This window comes from Carassius gibelio, chromosome B10 (genome assembly GCF_023724105.1).
Source record: "Carassius gibelio isolate Cgi1373 ecotype wild population from Czech Republic chromosome B10, carGib1.2-hapl.c, whole genome shotgun sequence".
NCBI classification, from domain to species: domain Eukaryota; kingdom Metazoa; phylum Chordata; class Actinopteri; order Cypriniformes; family Cyprinidae; genus Carassius; species Carassius gibelio.
In genome coordinates, this window is record NC_068405.1 from 23,552,608 (window position 1) to 23,580,218 (window position 27,611).

The 27,611-nt window shown below is 35.8% G+C and overlaps 1 protein-coding gene across 2 annotated transcripts; it reads left to right on the plus strand.

Moving 5' to 3' along the window:
* Positions 1-7,850: 7,850 nt before the first annotated feature.
* LOC127966409 (N-alpha-acetyltransferase 25, NatB auxiliary subunit) lies at positions 7,851-26,040 on the plus strand. Of its 2 annotated transcripts, none has more exons than XM_052567351.1 (24): positions 7,851-7,975; positions 10,255-10,340; positions 11,821-11,959; positions 12,114-12,232; positions 13,756-13,830; positions 13,931-14,038; positions 14,118-14,196; positions 14,871-14,982; positions 15,116-15,205; positions 15,390-15,562; positions 15,649-15,761; positions 16,595-16,802; positions 17,276-17,365; positions 17,447-17,627; positions 18,889-18,988; positions 19,075-19,226; positions 19,308-19,433; positions 19,514-19,757; positions 21,194-21,323; positions 22,005-22,070; positions 22,404-22,501; positions 22,585-22,695; positions 22,815-22,961; positions 23,935-26,040. In XM_052567351.1, exons 1-24 carry the CDS (start codon positions 7,918-7,920, stop codon positions 24,055-24,057), a joined length of 2,928 nt encoding a protein of 975 aa, XP_052423311.1. In that variant the 5' UTR covers positions 7,851-7,917; the 3' UTR covers positions 24,058-26,040. The 2 variants fall into 2 exon arrangements, with proteins under 2 accessions (XP_052423311.1, XP_052423312.1); XM_052567352.1 differs by lacking the exon at positions 7,851-7,975 and adding an exon at positions 8,061-8,186.
* The last annotated feature ends 1,571 nt before the right edge of the window (positions 26,041-27,611 follow it).

Genomic DNA, 27,611 nt, shown 5'->3' on the forward strand with positions numbered 1-27,611 from the left:
TAATGACACAACACACAAAAAATTAAGTATAATATATACATGTACACACACACATGTGTGTGTTTGTATATATATATATATATATATATATATATATATATATATATATATATATATAATAGAAAATCCTCTGAATCAATCTCAGCTCAAGAAACACATTTTATTTAAGTTTTTAGTTCTGTCTTTCTCTGGGAATAGAGTGGTTTAGTTGTGAAGACAAAACCTGACTAATAAAGATTAATTCGCTGCCGCTTCCCTCAAGTTTTTCTATTTTATTCAATTAATGAGTCAAATAATGTAAAAAACTTGACGATGCTTGACATTTTTTCTATAATGCACATTACACACACTCATGCATAAAAACAAACACATTTTGAAACAGTGGTTTATTTTCCATGTATGTTAATAGTGTTGGGCAGTAACGCATTATTAGTAACGCGTTACTGCAATGCAGTTCCATTTGACAGTAACTAATACTGTAACACATTACTTTTTAAATAAATTAACTCTGTTACCATTACCATATGGTGCATTGTCCGTTACTTTTAAAAGAATGTAATTAATTTAGACTGAAGTGCAGCCTAACCTATTTGCAGACTCATTGTAGGATTGGTGGATGCATTGCCAACCACTGTAAACACGAAGACGCACTGTGGGAATTTCCATTGCGTGCGCTCAGATTTTGTAAACCGTACCCTCGGTTTTTAAATGTGTACCCGAGAATTCACAATCTGCGCGCACACTTTCTCAATCCGTTCCCATGGATTTGTAAACTGTAGCCTACTCACGGATTCATGCAGCAAGCTCCTACGTGTTAACATACAGTTTTAATGAATATTATTATGTGGAATGGGTCTACAGCAAAGTGTCTTAAGTGATTCTCTGTATGTTTTTCTCATACAGGTGAAACATTGTTGAAAACATGCAGCCTGTCTCTACTGTGGAGTCGCCGGCTTTCAGTCAGCTCCTTAGCATGATAACATAGATTTCATTTTTAAACAGCATTTATATATATATATATATATATATATATATATATATATATATATATATATATATATATATATATATATATATGTATGTTTCTCGAAATTGATTCTGAATAATTCAGATTGCTATCATTTATTTATTTCAAAATGTTTTGTGTTATGTTGTCCATTCTTGATAGTTTTCATACTTAAGCTGTGAGAGGAACATATTTAAGGGCTCAACACAACGGCTTTTATGATGCAGAAGCCACTTTAGTTTTTGATTCTGAATATATTATTCAGGTGTTTTGTTATTTATTTCAGAAATCCTTGTGATATACAATATTCAGTTTGTGCTAGTCTGACTTAATCAAAATAGCGTTTAAAAATTACTTTCTGTTTTACTTTGTGTTTGTATAGACCATAACGCATAAAAGCGCATTAATGGGAACATTAAAGAAAGTTCTTTAAAAAAAATAACTAAAAAGTTACTTTTAACAGTAATGCATATTTTTTAGTAACTAGCACAACACTGGTGTTGTCATAACGTTCACCTTGGAGATTGAAAATGTTTCTTTTTTGAGATCCCAGGAGCCCAAATTCAGACCCAGAACAATAAAACCCAAAGAAGAGGTGGGAGTTCAAAGGAGGAATCTTTATATTACCAAACTGCAGGGAGAGGAAGAGTAGATAGCCATGATCTGCAAGATTAACCACAATCTGATGTGATCCGACCACATCAGAGAAAACTAGTGTTGAGCTGTGGTCAAAGAGTTGTGGTGTGTTCGGAGCGGGATCGCGAATCATTTGAGTCAGTTCGGGATTTCGGAGCGGGTTCGCGAATCATTTGAGTCAGTTTGGGGATCGCGAATCATTTGAATCAGTTCTGGAGTTCGGAGTTCGAGCATGAATCTTTTGAGTCAGCTCGGGAGTTTCGGAGCGTGGATCATTTTAATCAGTTGAGGAGCTCGGAGCGGGATCGCGAATCATTTGAGTCAGTTGTGGTTCGCGAATCATTTAAGTCAGTTCGGGAGTTTGTAGCGGGTTCGCGAATCATTTGAGTCAGTCCGGGAGTTCAGAGCGTGAATAATTTTAATCAGTTCGGGAGCCCGGAGCGGGATCGCGAATCATTTGAGTCAGTTCGGGGATCGCGAATCATTTGAGTCAATTCGGGATTTCGGAGCGGTTTCGCGAATCATTTGAGTCAGTTTGGGGATCGCGAATCATTTGAGTCAGTTCGGGAGTTCGGAGCGTGAATCATTTTAGGCCCGGTTTCCCGATAACGCTCACTCTTAGCGTGCTAAGAAGACCTCGAAAGATATATCTTACCAAAGTTGTTTATGTTCCTAAGTGTGTTCCCCGAAGTGTCCCTTAGGAAGCTTCTTAGCACGCTGCCTCTTACGTCCGACGTAACAAGAGCGCTGTCCAAAGTGAGGGTGCTGAATTAGTTGGCATCGATTGCTCATGAATCGATTTTCCACTTCACGCCATGGTGCAATGCAGCGTTAAGAAAGACAACACGTTCCATGCAAATGAAATATTCCTCAAATTATTATAGTAACATTTATTTTATCATATTTTAAGTTATCAGAAGAATATAGACTATAAATTTAATTATCAAATGGTCAGTAATATGTTCACACCATATGTTGTGACGGTTAGACTAACCGGGGATCCCTCGTTAATCATCCACTCTCCTTATCCCGTTGTGCCACTTGCGCTGCTTCTTGACATGGGTTTAACGACTTATAAAAGTGTGTTATATAATTTTTATATTAATGGTAAGGTACTTTACAATCAGAATTGATTGGCAAGCAGCTGCAGTTACTTATGTTTAATGCGGTATTGATTGCAATTGGTTTATGTTTTTAATAAAAAGCAACCTATCTACAATGAACAGAGAGAGAAAGAGAGAGAGAGATACAAAATATGCCGGGGAAGCAACGTAAAAAAGGGCACCAAGCCTCTCGTCAGAGGAAGTTGAAGTTTTGCTGGACCTTGCCATAAGGTCAGATATCACACCCCTATGGTCCACTATAACCTGCACGTTTATGGCCGCGTATCCCTTTCGCGATATGTACGCCTGATCAATCACTGATGGATTGGCGATAGGGATATGTGCCATCCACCAGGATACAATCCCCGGCATGGCGCAGAAGGGCGTTGGTGACAGTGTGGACGCATCTCCACACAGAGGTCTTGATTAGGCCGTAGCCCTCTCCCACGACCTCGATGAAGCTCTCTGTAGCAAAAAAAAAGAAAAAAGAAAGAAAGAAAAAAAAAAGTAGCGCTGGGCTTCAGGGCTTAAAACAAAATTCCGCCACATTTGCCTGTCAAGCGCAGGTCTGAGAAGGTCCTGCAGCTCCATAATGAGCTGTCTTGGGAGGCGAATTTTTTTTTTAATATAGCCACGTCAGGAAAAATATCAAAAGGGCTTAAGTTTTGCCGAATAAAAAAATTGACATGGACTAAACGGCTCCGTGTCCGGCTCCGTCTTTGATTCAATACAAGGACACGTTGGATCGCTGCCATAGTTGGTCGCCTACTGGACACTACCATGCTTGCCCATTTATAGATCTTAGCCATTTAGAGCCAAATTGTTTGCCAGATTTTAATTATCCAAAAATTGATTGTCAATTCGCTTTAATTATACATTACGAAAAAGCCTAGGCTAATTAACACCATATTAGTTCTGATACCACATAAAGTCAACTTCATAAAAAGGCCTGTATCCATTTCGAACATAATTTATTATGAGTCTTAAAAAATAACATAAAATCATTGTTGAGCCACAACATTGTCAACATACCAGTTTGACTTGTACTTCGCTGCGCTGATTTCTAAAGACTGCTGTACAGTAGCGTCTTGAGCTCAAACAACGCTAAGAGAGAGCTTACGAATGGTCCGGACCAACCTTACGAAAGTGTGTCTTACAGAAGATATACTTAGCGTACGAACGTGTCGGGAATCGTGACATAAGGTTAAGAGAGAGGTTAAGGAATAGGTTAAGAACTACTTAGCGATAAGAACGTTTTGGGGAACCGGGCCTTAATCAGTTCGGGAGCCCGGAGCGGGATCGCGAATCATTTGAGTCAGTTTGGGGATCGCGAATCATTTGAATCAGTTCGGGAGTTCGGAGCGGGTTAGCGAATCATTTGAGTCAGTTTGGGAGTTCGGAGCGTGAATCATTTGAGTCAGTTTGGGAGTTCGGAGCGCGAATCATTTGAGTCAGTTCGGGATTTCGGAGCGGGTTCGCGAATTATTTGAGTCAGTTTGGGGATCGTGAATCATTTGAATCAGTTCGGGAGTTTAAAACGGGTTCGCGAATCATTTGTGTCAGTTTGGGAGTTCGGAGCGGGATCGCGAATCATTTGAGTCAGTTTGGGGATCGCGAATCATTTGAATCAGTTCGGGAGTTCGGAACAGGTTCGCGAATCATTTGAATCAGTTCGGGAGTTCGGAGCGGGTTCGCGAATCATTTGAGTCATAAAATATATTTCATGACACTTATATCAGCAACTGCAGACGTTGCAAATCCGCGTATCTGAATGATTTCTGAAGCTCATGTGACACTGAAGACTGCAGTAATGACGCTGAAAATACAGCTGGGCATCACAGAAATAAATTATATTTGAACATGTATTCAAAAAGAAAACAGCTATTGTAAACTGTAATAATATTTCACAATATTGCTGTATCAGATACTCATAATTATGTAGTATTTACTCTATCAAATACAAGCAGGGACTGATTCACTAATGCACATGCATGCATTTTCAAGAGTGCTTTTTTATACTTTAAAAAAAGCTTAATTATTCTCATTTTTTGTAATGTAATTAATATTGTTCAGCCATCTTAACATCATCCTAATCTCTGTATCCACAGCACCTGTGCCTGTGTGGAGTACTTTGGTAAAGCTCTGGAAGTCTTGATCAGGAATGTCAGCATCCAATGCATCCACGGTAAGAGGAAGCATAAACGAAACAAGATCTTTGCAGATTTCCAGGCGCTGAAGAGGTAATGCAGTGTGATGCCTTTCTAGCTGTTTACAGAGAGGAAGATATAGACCAAGAATAAATGCATTATGAATGTGTGCAGTGGGATTCTCGTGTGCACAGACGTCATGGCCATACCAGAAGTGAACTGAGTGCTTCAGTACGACCCACCGAGCAGTGCAAGGTTACCAGGACATTCATCAACTTGAGCTCACAAGTGTGTACTCTTGAGTCTTTACATTCACAAAAGCTTGGAATAGTTTATTATTTCTCATACCTAATGATTTGAACCAACACCTAACATTAAATATTAAACTTCAGCATATTTATTTATTTATTGGTGTGTTTAGATCAAATATGCATTGTGCATAGAAACCATATACAGAGTATATTATATATGCTAATTCACAGGAACCTAAAAAGGGTTTTTTCTTTTAGAAAAAAAAAAAAAAAAAATTAAGCTCACTCTCAACACTGGCAACATACTGATAGAGGAAATAACACAATTTATTAAAATAAATTAGAAATGCATATAACTCAAACATAATTACAAAATGCCTAATGTCATGTACTGCTTTATTTAAATTGGTAAGGTATTAAAGCATTTTTCTAAGTATCAAAAATTAGTTTTAATCAATGCATTTCAAAGCAGTGTTTTTATTGTTAACTAAAGCTATTAAAAATAATGCTCACGAATTGAAATAAAGCTCAAATAAATCAAAATATGAATACTCGTTAAAACATTGACACTGAAATAAAAAGTTTAAAGTGAAATTACTAAAACTGAAAACAAAATAAATTATAGTAGTATAGAAATACTAAAGATAAAAACTAAAATGAAAAGCACGTAACAAAATGACTAAAGTTACAATGGAAATATAAAAATAAAAGCTAATTCTCTCAGAATGAGAGTCCAAACAGCTGATAAAAACATCGCAAGTAATCCACAGCACTCCGGTCTATCAGTTAATGTCTTGAGAAGTGAAAAGCTGTGTGCTTGTTAGAAACAAATCCATCATTAAGACGTCTTTAACTTTAAACTGTCACCTCTGGGCAAAATATGAGTCCATAATAACGCTTCCTCCATCTCCTGTTGTCTCTCACATCAGAATCCCCCCACATATTGATTTAAAACGGTTTTGGCTTGTAAACAGTTCTTGATCTGTGCAGATTTCTCTCCTGATTCAGACAAGATGATTTTTTTTTTTACTGTTACAAGCAATATTATGGATAGAGGTCTTTTGGCGAGAAACAATGGTTTGAAGTTTAAAATGACTTAATGGAGGATTTGTTTTGATTTGTTTGGCTCCACGAGACATTAACTGATGGATTACTGTGATCTTTTTATCAGCTGTTTGGACATTCTGACGGCACCCATTCACTAGAAAGCATCTATTTGTGAGCAAGTGATGCAATGCTTCATTTTTCCAAAGTGGAAGAAGAAAAAAACTCTTTGGATGGTTTGAGGGTGAGTAAATTGGGTAAACTATTCCTTTAAAATCCCCAAACTGCCTGTTTTCATTTTTTTACTAAATATATAAAATACATGTATAACAATAGAAAACTCAGCTGTAAATGTAGCGAATGGACTATTCTATAAAGTCTCAACGCTATATCTGTGTGGTCACAGGAATCAGATTTTGACGACCAAGACGTAAAGAAGCTTTTAAATGACACTCGTCTGCTGAAGTAACTCAAGAAAGGAAAGATCAGTGAAGAGGACTTTGACAAGCACATGAGTTCAGCGGGCAGCTCTCGTCCCAAACGAGCAGATGCAAACAGTTCTGATGGAGATGGAGAATGACAGTTATTTCTGTAACTTTATGCACCTAAATTGACATTTAGATTAAAATTGTCATTTGACTTCATTTTCATTTCATTCTGTAGTGTACAAGAGAATACATTCTTAACAAATGCGCTTCTGTATTAATCATCAATGTCCAAATATGATCAATAAACATTTCTATTGGAAAAGTGTTTTCAAGGCAAAGGTCTCTATTTGAAATATATGGTCTATTTCTATAAATATATGATCTATAATATTTTTCCTGTTAGCAACAGTGCATATATACAATACATGGAAAAGATATAATATATATATATATATATATATATATATAATAAATAATACAAAATATATCATTTGGCCCAGATACAAAAATATAAAAAAAAATTATATTATAAATCAGTCTCAATATTCTTTGGAAATTGTATTATTATATAATTAATTGTATTGTTACATTTTCTACTCAAATAACAACTGGTAGATGTAATATTTATGAATTTCTAACTTTATTATATTTTAGTTGTTTATTATGATTATTATAATCTATTTTTATTTATGTGTTGTTTTACTCAATTTTTATTGAATTTTATTTTTAGTCTATTGTTATCTATTTGAATTTATTTTTAAATAAAATATTTTATTTGTCTATTTATTTTTATTTTATTTTACTATATTTATCGATTTAATTACATTTTCACACTCCCTTTCTGCCCCATTGGTGTCTGACCCCATAAACACCATAGTACTTCCTAATTGTTTTTGCAAGACCCCTCAGAGGACACCAGATGATGCTAACCCTGAATCAACAAACAGAACTAACAAATATTGCTACAAGTGTGACTGCAAGATATAATAATTGCTGCTTATAATGTTCATCGTCTGTCTGACTATGTCCTGTATTATTTTTTCTGAAAAATCCTGTCATATGCGAACAAATTGACAGTCATCACTTATAAGCTACTACTAATTATTGTAGAAACGTAATTTTCTGTAAAGTTGTTTTGTAATGATTTGTATCGTAAAATATGTAGCGAAATACAAATAAACTTAAACAAAAAATTACAGATATGTCTTTTACATTGACACACACTACTCCAGGCTCCTGTTAAAGTCTTTCCGGAGTGATCGCTCTGCGCATGCGCACCAATTAATCCTGCTCAGCTTCATCATGGCGGCGAGGGGCCATGTGCAAGACCCTAACGACAGGAGACTGCGACCCATTTACGGTAAGATTCACATCACACTCCTGAGTTTATACAAACCTAGCTGGTCTGACTAGTGCTTTAGGACCGCCCTGTGCGTTTTCGAGAGTAGTAAAGGGCTGCAGGAGCTGTGGAGAGCCGGTTAGGCCTGTGGAGCTGAAGCCGCGGTGTCGGTTCGGCTGCGGCGCCGGATGACAGTGCGTCCTCACGCGGTCACACGCTGAAGTTTCAATCGGTAAAATAAAGCCTGTTTATAGCCCATCTAAACACTGAAATACTGTTTAAATATCCAGATATCATTGATTTCATTTGATCAACCAGCCCATTACCTTCTTGAAATGTTAAAGAGATTAACAGACTCAATATGAGCCATTTGTGCTTTATTTTTCGTTTTTTCTATGGGTTGTTATTTGTATAGAGTCTCAGACAGATGCTTTACATGCTTAATAATTTATCAATGCTGTAATAACTTGAGTGGTTACATTTATAGATGCATAAAGCTGAGCTTTGTGGCTAAATGATCTGAAGATAGACCCGCTTATTGTCTTCCAGAGATTAATTGTAAGCCTCTTTCTTTGTTAATATTATTTTGAGGTATTGCATTTTAATTTTGGGAAATTTACTCCAAAGCTGTGCAGAAATGCCCTTTAAATGGCTTTAAATGCCTGAACCCTAAAACTTTGTTGGTCTTAGTGCATAGCCTTGTGGGACACCACTGACATTTGTGTTTTATCTTCCAACATATGATATCTTACTGTATGTCTGAGTGTATGTATGTCAGTGCTTGTGCATTTAACAAAATATTAATGCGTATGTTATGCTGTTTACTTCACAAACTCATTAAAATATGAATTATTGGTGTACAGAGTCATATACTTGTACATTAGTTTTCCTTAATACACTTTAATGTGGAAAGGTAATGAAACATTTAGCTTTGCGTTAAGTTCATTTAATATTATATTTTGGTTTAAATCATTTCATTTTTCCATTTATTTTTCATTTTTTTCCATACAGAAAAAACAAGAACAGATTGATGAACTTGGTCAAGACTAAACAATTTGCATGTAGAAATGAAGTCCGTCTAGCATTCCCTTAGACCTGCTAGGTAAATGATAGAAAGAGAGATTAATTAATTTATATTTTAGTCTATAATTGTTCTAATTTAACACAAAGATAAGCATTTCCAAATTCCAATGCATCTTGTCAGTAAAGATGCATGGTTATTGCATGATATGATTCTGCCTTATTGACTTAAAACAGTTAACCCACTGTATAAACATTTAAGACACAACTTTTAATAAATTATTTTATATCATATTAGATTATTAAATACATTTATATTTAATTATATTATTCAATTCGTTATATAATGTTTTAATAGCAACCAGGGACAGAATTAATCATTGCAATTTTTATAAACATAATTCCAGGTTCTTAAGTTCAGACTGCAGATATGTGCATCAAATTGCATTGACTTAAACAGCAGATTTTATAATACTACTGTTATTTTTTAATGATTAATGATTCGCTATTGTTCTGCTACACTAGAGATGCCACTCTGTGCATGTGAGGTTTATCACAATCAATAGATCAATGACCCTTTATTCTGGTGCTTTGTCTTGCCGTCCTGTTGTGTGATCGATCTGTATTTGTTTGGGGGATTGATAAGGAATATAAGAGTTATCAGGAAAGATGCATTAACAGGCAGACACGTGGAAGTGTTCTCTTGTCGAAAGACTTAAACTACAGTCTGGCCTGGTTAAATTTGGCATTCAGCTGTTGTCAGACATGGCCCTGTGTTCTTTTAGCAGAGACTTATGGGAGGGGAGGGGGCTCATGCACTCCGGATCGCATCGAGCAGCCGGTGAGAGAACGTTCTCACAGTCAGGGGTCTGTGTGTGTTTCTGCAGCCGTCTGGTCCTGATCACCAATGCTCTTATACCCTAACTTGTGGTTTAGTATACTGGATGTACAAATTCCCCATAATACCTATTTTGAAAGGGTCATATTTCTCTTTTTTGTAGCATTTTCTTCACCTATAATGTTACTCGAGGTTTCTTGTACCATTTAGTTTTCTATTGACCATAAAGAAACTAATTTGTACCTGCATGCTTACTTTAAATTCTAATGATGTATTGGCCTAGTGATGTGAGACTGGCAGTTTAGTGGCATAAGGTTTATCAGTCTTATTTTACACTTTAATGATGGAAACACATGGTTATTGTCTTTGGTAATTGTCAAAGATGTTAGTAACTTCCTCCCCAGTGCTGTTTTGTTGTATTGAACATGTTTTTGTCTTCTAGATTACCTGGACAATGGCAACAACAAGATGGCAATCCAGCAGGCTGACAAACTGCTCAAGAAGCACAAAGATCTGCACTGTGCAAAGGTGTGTGAATGTTTTTTTATTCATTTTATTTATTTTTTACTCCAGAACTCCATGACCAGCTCGTCATATTAATAGGAAACACTAGGGCTTAACTTTGGCGTGGGAACATTTTGATTTTATAAAATTCTTCCGATAGAGATTGTGATTAAAAATGCTTATTTTGTTTTTTATTATTTTATGTTTTTAGACAGCTGCAGGTTTGGCCACAATATTTTTATTTCAGTAATTAGATTTTATATTGTAATATTTATATGACAATAAAATAATAAAATGTTCACTACAATATTATTATTATTATTACTATCATTAAATTTATTCAATGAAATATAATAATATATTGTAAAATATAAAAAACTAATATTACTGTAAAAATTTTTTAAAAATATTATAATTTGACAGTACAACTGTAAAATTGCAGTACTTGCAGCTGTAATAATTTCTTCATGTTCACGCATTAAATAATCAAGTTTTACTTTGGCAGAAAAACAAAGCTAAATCTTTTGTCTGAAACATGCATTTGATAATTGCACTAAGCCATATTGTGATGGTGATATTTTATTTTTCTGCGCTATATATTGCGATTTTTTTTCTTACAAACAAAAATGGGGTGAGCACACTTACATTTTCATTTTAAATGATTTAAACATCGACACCATCGTGTCAATTGATTAATATGCGTGCGGGAGAGAGAGCAAGACAGCGTTTGTGTTGTTTGAAGACATTTAGCGTGCGGCCGGGGCTCTCTCTCGCGCGCGCTCTTTCTCATGCCGGTGACCGGTGCAATATTTGAAAATCTATAAATTACATTTATATCTGAATATATGTCAACCTATAGACTTTCAAACATCTAAGTGTCATGAATTAATATGTGAATATGTGTACAAAATGACATATAAACATATTTTCCTGCTGTATTTTGCCTGAAAACCTTTCCAGCACGCTTGCGTGTCACCTTAAAAAAATAGGCGTCGGTTCTATTTCTAGCATGCACGCGTTTTCCGCGCGGCCCGAACCGCGCGTCTCACGCAGGCAGTCTACAAGTTCTAACCTGTTAAGATGGGAGTCAAATTAAAAACAGACACGCCACGCATCTAGCGTGTCGCCGGCCGCGCACTTGCTCTCTCTCGCGCGTGCGCTCTCTGGCCCATACAGTTAATGAATAACGGATCAACTATAACAGCCTACATCGCACGTCCTGTGATGTGACTATCGTGGATTCGTACATCGCGATATCGATGCTTAAACGACACATCGTGCAGCCCTACCAGCAAACACAGCTTCCAGTTTAATTTTGTTTCGCTCAAGCTGATTGTCACAAAGAATTAGCAGAACTGATGGATTCACTTCATTCTTCACATGATACTGTGGACCGTGGTCAACACAAAAGGCTGTTTTGTTTAAGAAAGAACAAACATCATGAATTTGATCTTCTAGATCAATGATTTAGCTCCAGACTCATGCTTTTGCTCTTGTTTGGCAGGTCTTGAAGGCGATCGGTCTGCAGCGCACCGGCAGACAGGACGAAGCCTTCACATTGGCGCAGGAAGTGGCCGTTCTCGAACCCACAGACGACAACTCTTTGCAAGCACTGACCATCCTCTACAGAGAAATGCACCGGCGTGAGTGTTGCAGGCACATACACAGAACCTCATGCTAACAAATTATGAATTTCATTTTTCTGACCTCACTGGAACCGAAATGCCATTCAGAGTATGTTTGCTTTTAATATGCAAATTGACATGGAGCACAAACCCAAAAACGTTCTGTCTACAGCCGAGTTAGTGACCAAGCTTTATGAAGCTGCAGTCCGGAAAGTTCCAGCGAGCGAGGAGTACCACTCTCACCTCTTCATGGCCTACGCCCGGGTCGGGGAGTACAAGAAAATGCAACAGGTTTTGTTTGTGTCCTCTCTGTGATCAGTGTTTGCATCCTGTTTAAAAAATATATCAGGGCTGCATGATATGAGGGGGAAAAAAAGTTGAAAAAAATTGATTTAAAATTCAGTAAAAAAAAAATATAAAAAAAGCTCCAGGTTTGCTGTGGTTGTTTGTAGGGCTGCAAAATTCTGCAAAAAACAAATAGACTATATATCAGTATCACTGTAATAATAATAATAGTAATAATAATAATAATTAGCATTGTTGTTGTTGTTGTTTATTACTATTAAAAAAATCAACAAAATAGGAATTGATATATTGCTACTTATTCTCTTTAAAATATAAAAAATCTTTAAAAGTTTTATAATAATAATATTATTATTTATGGATGTCTTAAATATTAAACAATTGAACTTTAATTTTGCCGGAAAACCAGAGGGAGCCATTATTATTATCATTATTGTTGTTGTTGTTATTTTTTATTCATTTATTATTTTTAATTGCAAAATTATTACAATTATTAAAAAATAAATACTATTACTAATACTATAATACTATTTATTATTATAAATTTTTTTGGCTTTATGCATTTTCAAACATCAAATGAAACATTTTTAAGTGGATTTTAGTAGAAAAGCACAGGGTGTCAAGGTTTGGGTAGAGGGATGAGGCGAGGACTCAATGATGCAGAGAGAAGGACTCTTTAATAGTAATAATAATAAAATAAACAAACAAAAACTACCCCGTAGGGGAAAACAGACAAAACTTGACTGGCAAGGCAAGACATGATGTGCACAGACAAATATTAGACGACGAACTAGCAACCAGACTGCAAACACAAGGACAATAAATAGGGAGCTAATGAGGAGGGTAAGGAGGGAACACATGTGGGGAAAATTACATCAATAATCAGGTAACAAGATGGGTGGGGTCAAGACAATTGACGAGAGCACATGGCACATAGGAACAAAGACAAAAACTATTTGCTCACAAAAACAAGCACATGGCCAGCAAACCAATCGCAAGCAATGTGCTTGAATAGGACACAAACACACAGTTAATGAGCAAGCTCATAAACTGAGTGTTCACACCAGACAGCACGCAGCCAGTAAAAACTAAGCTGCGTGCGACAGCACAAGACAAAATATAACAAGTAAGCACACAGCCGATAACTCGAGCTGTGTGCAACAATACAAGACAACACAATAAAACAGAACATGGTAATTACAAAATACAAAAAATATTGTAATTATTTTATTTTTAAGTTGAAGTAATTTTATTTATTTTTTTGCTTCATGTATGCATTTTCAAATGTTATACCATCTAGCTTCTATTTTGTTGGTAAACCACAGGCCCTTAAAGCTTCTCTTTTTGTTGACAACAGCCATTTCAATTTGCATTTTAATTTTAGGATGTTGGTTGTTCCCAAATGCACATTAGAATCGATTGTAATTTTAATAGGGCTGCATAGTTAATCATGAATCTCTAATATATATGTTTGTGTTTAAAGACTGACTCTTGTCTATCAATTCTGACAGGCTGGAATGGCGTTATATAAAATTGTCCCCAAAAACCCATATTACTTCTGGTCAGTGATGAGCTTGGTGATGCAGGTACAGTGATGTTTTTCTCACTTACATAAACTGTGCATAGCAGAGATGAACTCATGCAGAACAAAATAAAACAACATCATCAATGCAATTTGTGTTTCAGGCCATTTCAGCACAAGACGAGAAGCTCTCTCAGACCATGTTCCTGCCACTGGCTGAGCGTATGGTGGAAAAAATGGTCAAGGAGGAAAAAATAGAGGCAGAAGCTGAGGTAGGACTTCAGTATCAATAATCTGTTTCTGATTTCAGCCGTATGGAGTTTATGATGTATTTTCCATCTGCCGCTCCAGGTCCAGCTGTACTTCATGATCCTGGAGCGTTTGGGCAAATATGTGGAGGCACTGGATGTGGTTCAGGGGCCACTTGGAGGTGAGGAGAAAACACGGTGTTCTTCAAAAGAATATTCTGGGTTATTTCCAGTTGAATATCTTTGTGTTGCATGTGTGACGTGCTGCCAGTTACCAGAGATGAGAAGCAGGTAAACAAGAACAGCAACTCATGGGGGTTTGTCTCCGTATAAAGAGTAGGGGTGGAGGAAAAAATCGATGCATCGCGATTCTCATTTGATTCTGAGCTTCGTTTTTAAGCAGATGCGCAATGACGCTGAGTTTGCTTTAAAAACACCAGAACCAAAAAGTTATCAATGTGTCTGTCCAGTAACTAATCATGAACGCACCGTTCGCAGAGAGGCATTTCAGTTGTTCACGCTGGACTGTCTGATTTAAAGGAACAGTTCACCCAAAAAGAAAATGTTGTCATCGTTTACACACCCACAAGTTGTTCCAATCCTGTAGTAATTTCCTTTTTCGGTTCAACATAAAATATACTGATAATGTAAAGTAATAAAAATATATTTTTTTACCTTACTATGGAAGTACACCCATCAGCTGTGTAGTTGAGATGTGTTCTTCAAAGTATCTTCTTTTGCGTTCGTATAATTATACCAGATATATAATTGCAAATAATGTGCAACCATTTTCATGGAGTATTTTTATTTTTTTGTCTATACATTTGGTCATTTTGCCTGGTGTTTTCTCCCTCAGAGAAGCTGACCAGTGAACTGCAGAGCCGTGAGAACAAATGCATGATGCTGTACCGCCGTCTGGAGCGCTGGGCCGAGTGCAACGCTCTGTCCTGCAAGCTGCTCCTGAAAAAGTGAGTCCACCATTGAGACGTTTTCTATCTGTTTCTTGGAAGTGATTTAACATAAAGAGCAATTTTGGATAGAAATCGTTCCATTTGAGCAATGCATTTTCAGTATGTAAGATGTTTTTGTGTCTCTCCGCAGCCCTGACGACTGGCAGTTCTACATATTGTACTTTGACTCTTTGTTCCACCTTATTGATCAGAGCTGGGCACCTCCACAAGAAGGAGCTCAGTAAGTAGAAAATTCACAATATTTAACTGGGAAAGAGTTTTTCCACACATGATTGCTGGATGTTATTGGAAATCCCATGCATATTTAGCACAGTTTGCATACTAAAAGGTATAGCAAATCTATTCCGAACACATTTCGTTCTCTCAGTTTCATGCATGCTGTGTTGTTTCTCTCACTTCTTCAGTTCTGCAGAAGGGGAGGTGCATGCCTCCACAGCCCAGGCCATCAGCTTCATGAAGGATCGAATAGCCACAGAAGAAGCGAAGGAGTCCAAGCATCTGAGAGGGCCGTACCTGGCCCGTCTGGAGCTCATCAGACGGCTCCGAGAGCGCAGCTGTCCTGAAGCACAGCAGCTAGGTACACAATGGGTTAGGACTCTTTAAACACAACACAGGCTGCGTGTTTGTTGTATGTTTCTGACGTGTTTTCCTGCCACGATGCAGGTGAACCTCTTGAGCTCATGTTCCAGTTCTTTGTGAAGTTTGGAGACAAGCCATGTTGCATCACCGACCTGAAGATCTTTCTGGATCTTCTCTCACCTGACCAACATGTGCAGGTAATCTCGATGAGAAGCGTTCCTGTGGCTCAGTGGTAGAGCATTGCATTAGCAGCGCAAGGTTGAGGGTTCGAATCCCAGGGAACACATGTTAGGTAAAAACTGTTAGCCTGAATGCACTGTAAGTCACTTTGGATAAAAGTGTCTGCTAAATGCATACATTTAAGGATCAGTGCATCACTTGCACCAAATAAGAAAATCTATTTTATACATGTGCGTAAACGGTTGCCAGAAAAACAAGTGAACCATTGTCAGTTTTTGTGATTTTTCTGGTCATGAAATTTGATTTGATCTTCAGTTGGTTTAGGAGACAGTCCACAAATTGTCTATAAATGGACAAGATATAGTACTCTCCACAAGAGTGGGCGCCCATCCAAGATCTCTGCTAAAGCACAATGTTTAATGCTTGATGAGGTCAAAAACAACCCTAGAGCAACAGCTACAGACTTGATGCAGTTTAATGAATTATATTTGGTTTAGAAACATTATTTCAAAGATAGTATGCAGTAGTAATATTTTGCCTGATGCGCCCTCTTGTGGTCTCAGGAGAAAAGCCAAAAGCTTTTTTTCCCTCTTTGACTAAAATGATGCCTGTTGAATTTGAATATAGTTTGCATATTGATAGTACAAAATTTGAATTTAGTTTTTCAGCCATTTTGACAAGCCCAGTGTGAATGCTTCAACATATAAAAAATATTCATCACAAATGAAGTGAGTGAAGCAGGTCTGGGGTGGGGTGGGTGTATTAATAATGAACTTTTTTTTGTTTAGTTTTTTATAACTAAATAAATGAATGTGTTAAACATATAGTAAGTTTGTTGTGACTGTCTCAGTTCATCAACAGGCTAATGGAGGCCGTGCCTCTGTGCGCTCCAGGAGAGGATGGTGTTGCTCTTCCAGGAGACACTCGAGCTCTTCAGAGACATCTGTGTGTGACCCAGCTGAGCCGCAGTCTGGGTCAGCAGCACGCGCTCAACACCGAGGGCAAACTGAGCCTCATCAAACAACTGAAGGCACATTACCAGCACGGCTTACAGTTCGGTAAGCAGATGACTAGGCAGGTTGAACTCTGAAGATTTCTTCCTCTTTTTTTTTTTATGATGATACCAGTGCTGTCAAACGATTAGATTTAATCTAAACTAAAAGCTTTTGTTTACATAAAATGTGTGTGTACTGTGTAAATGTATTCATATTTATATAAATACACAAACATGCATGTATATACCGTACTTAAGATTTTTTTTTTCTATATTACATATATTTACATATAATGTAAGTTATATGAATTTATATACATATAACTATTTTCAGAATTAATTTTTTGTGTGTATGTATAAATATACACAGTACACCCACACATTATGTAAGCAAAAACATTTATTTTGGATGCATTTAGTCACTTGACAGCACTCAATAATACCAGTGTCTAACATTTATGTCACTTTCTATCATACTTTGTACATTTATTTCTATTTGACTTCTAATGTTCAGTTCTGGTTTTCTTTCTGTTGTAGGGAAGTCCTGTTTAAAAACCGAGCTGCAGTTCTCTGATATGTACTGTCTGATGGCGGCTCATGTCTTTATAGACCTGTGGCTGGAGACGGGTGAGTCTGAGCTCATTCCCACAGTCAGCTTGATTGAAAGCGTTCATGTTTTGATGTGAATGTGCTGTGTCTGTGCTGCAGGTGATCAGAACATGTTGTGGCAGTGTCTGGGGCTGTTAGAGGAAGGTCTCTCCCACAGTTCCTCTAATGCTCAGTTCAAACTGCTGCTTTTGCTTCTGTACTGCCGTCTGGGGGCTTTTGAGCCGGTGGTAGATCTTTACTCCAGCCTGGACGCCAAACACGTCCAGCACGACACCATAGGGTACGAACGTGTCTTTTATTAATATATTAAAGGTAACATTGAATTATTTGTGAATGAATGTATGTCACCCTGGAGCACAAAACCAGTCTTAAGTGTACATTTTTCGAAATTTAGCTTTATACATCATCTTGAAAGTTGAATAAATAATCTTTCCATTATTAGTATCTGACAGTATTTTGGCTGAGATACAACTATTTGAAAATCTGAGGGTGCAAACAAATTGAAATATTGAGAAAATCCTCTTTAAAGTCCAAATAAAGTTCTTAGCAAAGCACATTACTGATCATAAATTAAGTTTTGATATATTTATGATGGGACATTTACAAAATATCTTCATGAAACATGATCTTTAATTAATGTCCTAATGATTTTTGGCATAAAAGAAAAATCTATAGTTTTGACCCGTACTATGTTTTTTTTGGCTATTGTTACAAATATACCCAGAGTATTGACTGAGTATGATTCAAGTCTGCTTTTGTGCTCCAGGGTCACAAATGTTCCCACTGTGAGTAAGTGAGGAACAGTGTTATTTTAGTACCATTTATAATTTTGTAAATTTTAAATATATTTTGTACTATTATATTCATATATTTTAGTTTAAGTTGTAGTGTGATGTGCTTTTTTATTTAAATTTTTATAATATTTAATATTTCTGTTTATCTTTAATTCTGTTCGGTTTTAGTAATTTTAGTATGAAAACCTATTTAATTTCAGTTAGCTGCTGAGGCAACATTTCTAATTTTCATTTAAATGTATTTATTTTGTTAAATCTTACAATATTTAGATTTTAAAATATTAATATTTATTAGTATTTTTAATTTAAATATTTATATTTAACAAAATCTATTTTTAATGGAAACTTTTCACAGACTGTTATGGTGCATTTCCACATTTATTAAAATATACATTTTATATGTGCATATATTTTATGTATAATATTTTGAATTATTTTTATTTATTTTTTTAGCTATTTTTATATTTTCAGTTCAGTTTCAAACTATCACTGTTGAAGAAAGTTTTTTGTTTACATGCACCATAAATAAAAGTTGATTGCCATATGTACCAATTCAAAGTACAAAACAATAATAAAAGTAATACACTTTTAATTGATTGAAGGTCATAATGATTGAAGGTAAAGTAGATTAAAAGAAGAAAGTTTAGGGATTAAATCACATCAATGCATCACAGTGTTTCATGTTAGGTTAAATGTACTGAGCATGTCTGATATTAACACCGATCTCTTGGTTTTGTCTTCATCCAGGTATTTATTGACCCGCTATGCAGAGTCTTTGGGCCAGTTTGCTGCTGCTTCCCAATCTTGTAACTTCTCCCTCAGGTTTTTCCACTCGAACCAGAAAGATGTACGTTATCATTCTGATTAACGAATCTCCCAAAGACGACCTTTCTGTCATCATATACTCATGCTTAAGTTGTTTGTTTCTCGCAGACCTCAGAATACATTATTCAAGCATATAAGTACGGGGCTTTTGAGAAAATCCCTGAGTTCATCGCCTTCAGGAACCGACTCAATCACTCGCTACACTTCGCCCAGGTGCGCACGGAGAGGATGCTGCTGGACCTCTTCCTGGAAGCCGACATGTTAGTCGCTTTACCTGTCGTATTTTCTGCATTTTACAAGTCAAAAGTGATTTTGTTGATCATTGTCTTTTCATCGCACAGATCGTCGTCTCTAGAGGAGAGTGTAAAATCAATGTCTCTATGTCCGGAAGAGGACGACATCCCTTGGGACAGCTTAAGAGATAACCGTGACCTGACTGTCCTCGTCAGCTGGGACCCTAAGGACCGGTACGAACGAAGAGACCATCCTCCTGACCTATCACACGTTTTAAGCATTGGTTTGTTCTAATAATGCTCACAAACCGCAGGCAGCTGAACGAGGAGCACAAGCAGCGCTCTCTAGAGGAAGACACCCTGTGGCTGAGATTGAGGTCGCTCACGCTGCGTCTGATTGGCTGCGTCTCTGCGCTCGCTCATCCACCGGCATCACGCAACTCTGAGAAGACGACTGAAAACGGAGTGGCGGCCAAACCGTCTTCTCTACAGTCGCTGCTCTCACAGCTAGAAAACACACTAAACCAAGCCACGCAGCTTACGGAAAAACAACCACAGGTCAGAACCCTTACAGACCCGTGGGTTTTATCTAAAATCTTGCTCCACATAACTGCATATGCATCATGTAAGTTTTATGGCGACATATTACTTGCATATAACGTGCAATTTAAATAACTTTTTTTTTGTGTGAAAATAAACCCAAATTTGTGTGCTTTTAAAAATAATAGCCGTTACCTTGTTTTTTTTCTGTTGTAACCAGGATGTGGGTGAAGAATATTATATTATATATATATATATATACTATAGTATTAATTAATATTTTGTAGGGGTGCTCCGATCACGATCGGCCGATCGTTATGCGCATCTCGTCAGTAAAGCCGGTTCTCTAATCAGCGGTTAATTCCATCAGGTGTGTGATTTCACATAGAGCAGCTGTTACTATACAGAGCCGTTGTTAACTGAGAAGATACACCAATAAACGCTGAAATTGGAAGTGGATTTGCGCATCTTCTCTATTAACAACGGCTCTGTGTAGTAACAGCGGCTCTATGTGAAATCACGCACCTGATGGAATTAACCGCTGATTAGAGAACCGCCTTTACTGACGAGATGCGCATAACGATCGGCTGATCGTGATCGGAGCACCCCTAATATTTTGAATTAGCTTTGTTTACACACATTTTGAATTTTAGTTTAACTTGTCATGTTGTACGGAAGTTCTAAGCGGCCATGCATTATTTTTTTCCTTCATGTTTTCTTGTTATCTCTTCATAACAAAAGTTGTTTTCTAGTTATAAAGACTTAATTTTCTCTGGGGTGTTGTACATTATCTACTTTAAGTTATTAAGTATTAAGTCGTTATAACGAGAAAACAACTTTTGTTATGTCGCGATAACGAGAAAACAAGAAAAAAAAAATTATGCATGGTCGCTTAAATTTCCCTAATGTGATGTTTTTAGTAATTTTTTTTTCTTTTGTGTAATGATTATATTTTATATTTCTATTTAGATTTATTTTTATTTCAGTTTTAGTCATTTTAGTACTTGATTTGTTTAGGCTAACATTTGTCATTTTAGTTTTTCCATTTAATCTAATTGTTTTAGTTATATTGTGATATAATTTTGTTGATTTTATTAGATGTTTATCTTTTCTATTGCGCTTTATTCAGTTTTAGTTTTAATGTAAGTAATTGTTATACTTATATTGGTTTTAGATTTCCGTTAGTTGCCAAGGCAAAAAATGTAAATGTATTTTGTAAACAAAAGTGCTTCTTAATAGTTTTAGTCCCAATAAATGAAAAAAAATATCTTGTTTTATTTTATTATTTTTCATTTACAGTGCTAAACATTCACAAAATAAATAACTTCAATAAAATAAATGTGATTACCTTGTGTAGTTGTACACAATTTTCAGAACCTATATTGGATATGAAATTGTAAGTTAAGTCAGCTGTGTGTGTGTGTGTGTGTGTGTGTGTGTGTTGTGGTTCTCAGCATCAGTACCCGTTCGTGGGTCCCGTGGCGTCTCGTCTGGCTCAGGCTCTGTCCAGTGGCTGCTGTCAGTGTCAGCTCTCCTCTCTACAGATCCCTCTGCACCTCCAGGAGCTCCAGACCACCGGCCTGGGTTCGTTACTTCACACCTCCTTATGTACAGCGTCCATCACACAATCCTGTTTGATTTTGACAAATATTGGAATGACTTTTTTTTTTTTTTTTTTTTTTTACAATTGTAAGTCTATTTTTCTGGCCTGAAAAAGATATATACATCATATGAAAGCTGAATAAAGAATCTTTCCATTGCTGTATGGTTTGTTAGGAGGACAATATTTGGTCGAGATAAAACTATTTGAAAATCTGGAATTTGAGGGTGCAAAAAATCAAAATACTGAGAAAATCATATTTTAAAGTTGTTCAAATAAAGTTCTTAGCAAACCATATTACTAAACAAAAATTGTTTTGATATATTTACAGTAGGACATTTGCAAAATATCTTCATGGAACATGATCTTTAAATTTTTTTGGCATAAAAGAAAAATCTATAATTTTGACCCATACCATGTATTTTTGGCTATTACTACAAAATATACCTCAGAGACTGCTTTTGTGCTCCAGGGTCACACACACACACACACACACACACACACACACACACACAGACATATATATATAAATTCAGTTATACAGTTTATTACATGGTATATTACATTGTTACATTATGTACAATATTTTTTATTAGCTCTTTAATCCTTAAATTTAATTGGACTTATGATTGTATTACATTAATTGTATCTCCTTGTATTTTCAGATGACTCAGCAGAGCTCCAAACACAAATATCTAATCTTTTCAAGTCTTTAGCGGTACAACTTCAAGGTATGTTTAACATTTTTGTACATATTTGTGTAAATAAGTCTATGCGAGCACAAAAATAATAGAATTAGTAATAATAATGCAACCCACTTTCACTATCCAATCAAATCCTGATGAAAATAATTCCAAACTCTGTGTGTTCCTGAAATTTTGTTTTCTGTGGATGTAACCAAGTCCATGTGAGCACGGAACATAATTATTATTATTAATATTATTATTATTATTATTCAGCCCACTTTCATTATCCAGTCAAAGCCTGATGAAAATAATACACATTACAAAAGTTAAATGTTGTAGTTGGGTTAAATTAAAAAAAAATTCTGCATGCTTTTCCAGATATGTTGGAAAAATGTAAAGGTGACCTATTAGAAGTTAAAGACGGTCAAAGCAAGCCACAACCATTTTTACTGGAGAATCTAGTCTACTTTGTTGAAGTGAGTTTCTCTCCATCACTGATACACAATACATGACTCTGTTGAGAAAATAAAAATAATTATTTTTTATCTGATGGTTCCAGTCCATTTGTATCGTCCTATGGGTGTCTAATTACTGTGGAAGTGTCCTCCGGCCCTTAAAGTCCAGTTTACAGAAGAAGAAGAAAAAGAAAAAAGAAGCCAGCACTGTAACGGTAGTAACAGCTCTGATTTTTGTTGAACTTCTCTCTCTCGAGTCAATATTCATGCAGTGTAGGGTTGCAGGGAATGTGGGTCAGTTTTGTTTATGAACTGATTTGTGTCTCGCACACAGCCGCCGGTGCTCTCGGCCTATCAGGAGTTCAGCAGCAGCTTGCAGAGTCTCCTCAATCAGGCGCTGGAGCACATCAAGAGCCAAGAGATCAGCCTGACAGCAGTGAAGCTGGAAGCCCTCAGTCTGGAGGGACAAACCCTGTCTGAGGTGCGTCTATAAAACATTAGCAGCATCCAGTCTGGTCCAGTGTATTCACTTTTATTTTGAATTAGTGTTTATTTTTATCTTTATCATTTTAATTTTTTGTCATTTTTATTTTTTGCTTTTGTCAGTTTTGTATGTATATATGTGACCCTGGAGCACAAGAGCAGTCTTAAGTCTCTGGGGAATATTTGTATCAATAGCCAGAAAAACATGGTATGGGTTAAAATTGATTTTTCTTTTATGCCAAAAATTATTAGGATATTAAGAAAGGATCATGTATCATGAAGATATTTTGTAAATATCCTGCCGTAAATATATCAAAACTTAATTTTTGATTAGTAATATGCATTGCTAAGAACTTCATTTGGACAACTTTAAAGATGATTTTCTCAATATTTAGATTTTTGTACTCTCAGATTTCAGATTTTCAAATAGTTGTCTGAAATATTGTCTGATCCTAATAAACCATACATCAATGGAAAGATTTATTCAGCATTTTAGTTCTTACATTTTTTTTTTTTTACATTTTTTTTTGTTATTCTATTTTTTTTTTTAAGTATTAAAATGTAATTAATTATATATTTTTTATTTTTTAATCATATAATTGAATTTTGTTTAATTATAATTTAAGGAAAGAGGTTCCAAAAATACCTTTTAAGTAACAAAACTTTAAAATCTTGAGAAGAATCATCTTGATTTTATATTGATACATCTTGACAATCTACTCACACTTGATATTTATAGATTTAATCATAATTTAATTATTTTTTTGGGTTCTTTCAAATTAAATGTTTTATATATATAAAAAAAAATTTATTAAAATTAATAGAATTTTTCCAGGCTTATTAAATGTCTTAATTTTTTTTTTATCTGGTCTCATAAAATGTGTATTTGTGCAATCAGGTTGAAACTAGGTCATGATGCTTCAGAGAAAGCGTTTCTCAATTTTTGACCACTGTTTTCTCGCTTCATTCAGGCAGAAGAGACCTTCACGAAGACTGCCATGGATAAGGTGCATAGCAGCTACCTGCGTTCGCTGCAGGAGATTGGGGAACTGTTAAAGAAGAGAGCGGACACGTTAAAATCCTTCAAAATCTGAGCGCTCCATCGATCCGGTCCCCGACCTGCAATGCTCCACGCGACAGAGTCCTCGGCCCCTAACGCAATCCTCCCGTCTCAGTCTGTGAACTCAGCTGGTCTCGTCTCCTTTTCCTATTTATCCGTCTCATTACTCACGTACAGGCACACTGTAAAGTTCAACAACGGCTTCAGCACAAACATCAACGGTGCTCTGCGCAGCACTTTTAAGTGGAAACGTAACATTCATATCCCTAGCAAAACGAAAATAAGCAATTTTAGAAGTACTGCTATAAATTATTGTACATAGTTTGAAGATAAAGAATATCAACGAGAACTCCTTGGCGAATTAAAGTGAACTGCTTTGTCCTTTTGTCGATGTCTTGCGTTATCGTCTCTCTCACTTCCCAGCCGTAAACCTCACGATTGATGGTTCATTTTCAGACGACACTCCAAAGCAAAATAGTGCCGCTCCGTATCGCAAGTAGCCAACTTCCAGACTGATGCAATCTGCGATGTGTTTAAGTAGCCGTTCGCGATGCACAACCAGCCAAGAGCTACGCTTCGTCCCGAGGAGATTTCACGCAAACTTTTCGTCAGGGTGGCACGAGTATCCAGATGCTTCGGGTGCTTCTATTGCGATATTTGTTTGTATGTTACAAATGACTTTACTTGAGCCGCAAGCGTACGAAATGTAGCTTTCCCGATTGTTTGTTTGGAATTGCCACATGTGAAGACAAATAGCATTTAGTGCTACTCGAGGTTTGGGTAAGTGTGTGTTTGTTTGTTATCTTTTGATTGATGGTAAAAGACATTTATTCAGTCATGTTTGGAATTAATTTTATGAATAACTGAATCAATTGGTTGGGGAAACGTTGTTTACTTTTTGAAAAATTGTCGATTGCACTGATGATGTCCCTTAAATGATGAGGTTTTAATGTTGTTGCATACCAAAAAATGTCGAAATTAGCCTTTGCGTTAAAGGGTTGGTTTACCCCAAAATAAAAAATCTGACACACATTCAGATTCACCCTCATGTAATTCCAAAACCATTGGAAATTCGTTCATCTTCGGAACACAAATAATATTAATCGACTGTGAGAGACTTCGGTCCCTCCATTTAAAAAGTCTTTCGCCCAAAAACACTGATGATTTAAAACATTTGTAAAGAGATTTAGCAGTGTAATCCAAGTTTCTGAATAAACACAATCATTTTATGTGCTGAACTGATTTAATTGTTGCTTTTATTCACTTAAAACAGAAGCACAAGCTTACTTGCTTGATATATGCATACTTGTGAATTTTCATTGGTTTAAGCAGGCATGCTTGGGTCGTCGTTACCAAAAATAAACCTTCTTTGTCGCTGAATGTGAATAAAAGCCTAAAATAAATGTGTTAATCTTCAAAAGACTTGGAATAAAGTCGATCAAATTGTATGAATTTATTTTACGAACGTTTTGGGTGAACAGAGTTTCAAGGATGGACGGAAACATCTCAGACTTGATTTAAAATATCTTAATTTGTGTTATAAACCAATTTCTTATGGGTTTGGACTGAAATGGTGAGTAAATTGACTGAATTTTCATTTTGGGGTGAAATAATCCCTTAACCTCGCAGTAGAGTCGAAGGTAGGTTTTTATACGACTGATTTGTTGATGTCTACCGGGAAGTGCAACTTGTTTACAATGTTTTCAAGCACCGTTTGAATCATGTTTCTAGCATGTGTAGTCCGGTGTGCTACAATCTACTACAGGCTTTCACCGCTTTATATCTGCTCGGGGAGGATGGAAAGACGCTTTTCTCTTTTTTATTTTGATGTTCTTGTGTCGCTCCGGGACTGAAGGGCTCATTTGGTGTCCTCACCCTCACAAAGACTGAGGAGGTCAAGAGCTGGTTGGAACTGTGTTGGCTTATCAACTCTTTTGTTAGGGAAATGGAGAAAATAAACAAAAACACTGGAATGTGAAAAGGAGTTTTTTTTTAAATAAAAAGTAATTGTTCCATATGCTGTGTCTGCTTTTGAATTTATTTTGCATTTGCACATCTTTATCTCTAAAGTTAACATGAAATCAAAAGATTTTTGGCTACTTTAAACATTTTGATGGTTTCATTGTGAATGATTTAACATTGCATTATTTTAGGTTTACCTTTAAAAATTATTTGATCTTAAAATATTGCTTTTGTATTTTGTTTAATATGCTACAGGATGTTGACATCAATTTATTCAATGATTAAAATTGTATATTGTATACAAATGTACATAATTTAAATATAATCACGTAATATAAATGCTTTGATGTAATTTATTCAAAAAATATATATGTATAATATTTAAGACAATACATTTAAAAGTGTATAGTTGTATTATATATTAATATATAACATTATTAGTATTATATAATTTATGCTTACCTGATTCAGCCGCTTTCTGATTTTTACGAATTCTCAGTGACGTTTTTTTACCAAATATAGCTCACTCCCATTAACGGACAGTTTGTCAATTTATTAATCATCGAGACGGTTTTTTTTTCCTCACAAAAGTAATTTATTCGGCGAAACGAAGACGGTAACGTCCTGCTGTTTTAAACGAACCTGATAAAAGTGAGTAACGTTAAAAATGCCCGTATGTTTTTAAACCTTCGCGCCTTTCTTGCTTCGTTACTTTCCCTAATAACGTTAACGTTAGCTCTTTGCCAGTGAAGCTGCCACAGAATAACGTTAATTGAAACTTTAACAGTTTGACAATCACACATTTTAAGGGTGTAACGTGTAGTGATTGCGGTTTATTACATGCATTTTCTTGTCAAAAGTTAGCAATAATAGCCTCCAGAAATCTGTAACCGATGAGAAGGGTGTGGAAACCAGAGAAATGTCTCAATACAAAGAGTGACTGTGTATAACTTACTAAAAATAATTGGGTGGAGAGAAACAAGAGCCACACGATTCTGTGCAGTGTGCGTCTATTAACCAAATGACATCAAGAAGACGCGCCCTTTCACCATCAAAGCCTCTTTGTGATCATAATACTGCTAACAATGAGGTCAAGCTCATCAAAAATGTCTAATTTTAGCCTAATGCAAAAAAAAAAAGAATATGCAACCTATTTTATTTATGAAAGTTACATACATCACTCCAAATCGAAGTTTAAGTACTATAATGCAAAAATATGGTATAATATTTTAGTAGTTTAAATGTATTTAGTATTATTTATTGTACTTATTAGTATGGAAGCCCAATTCAATAATTTATATATGATTTATGGATATTGAAAAAATTGCAAGAGGCATAGTAAACCCTGAACTTATAGAAAAATGCGTTCATATCTTGCAATTCTGAATTTTCTCAGAACTGCAAGTGAATACCTTGCAATTTTGACCTTTTCTTTTATTACTTAATTTTTTTAATCCATGGTGGGGTAAAAAAAAAAGAAAGAAAAAAGATGATTTATGAGAGAGAGAAAAAAAAAGTTAAAGTTTTTCCATGCCAGAAATTGGCTTAAATAAATTAGTTTTTTAATATATATATAAAATAAAAACAAAAAAGATATTTAAAAAAAAATAAAAAAAAACACCCAGA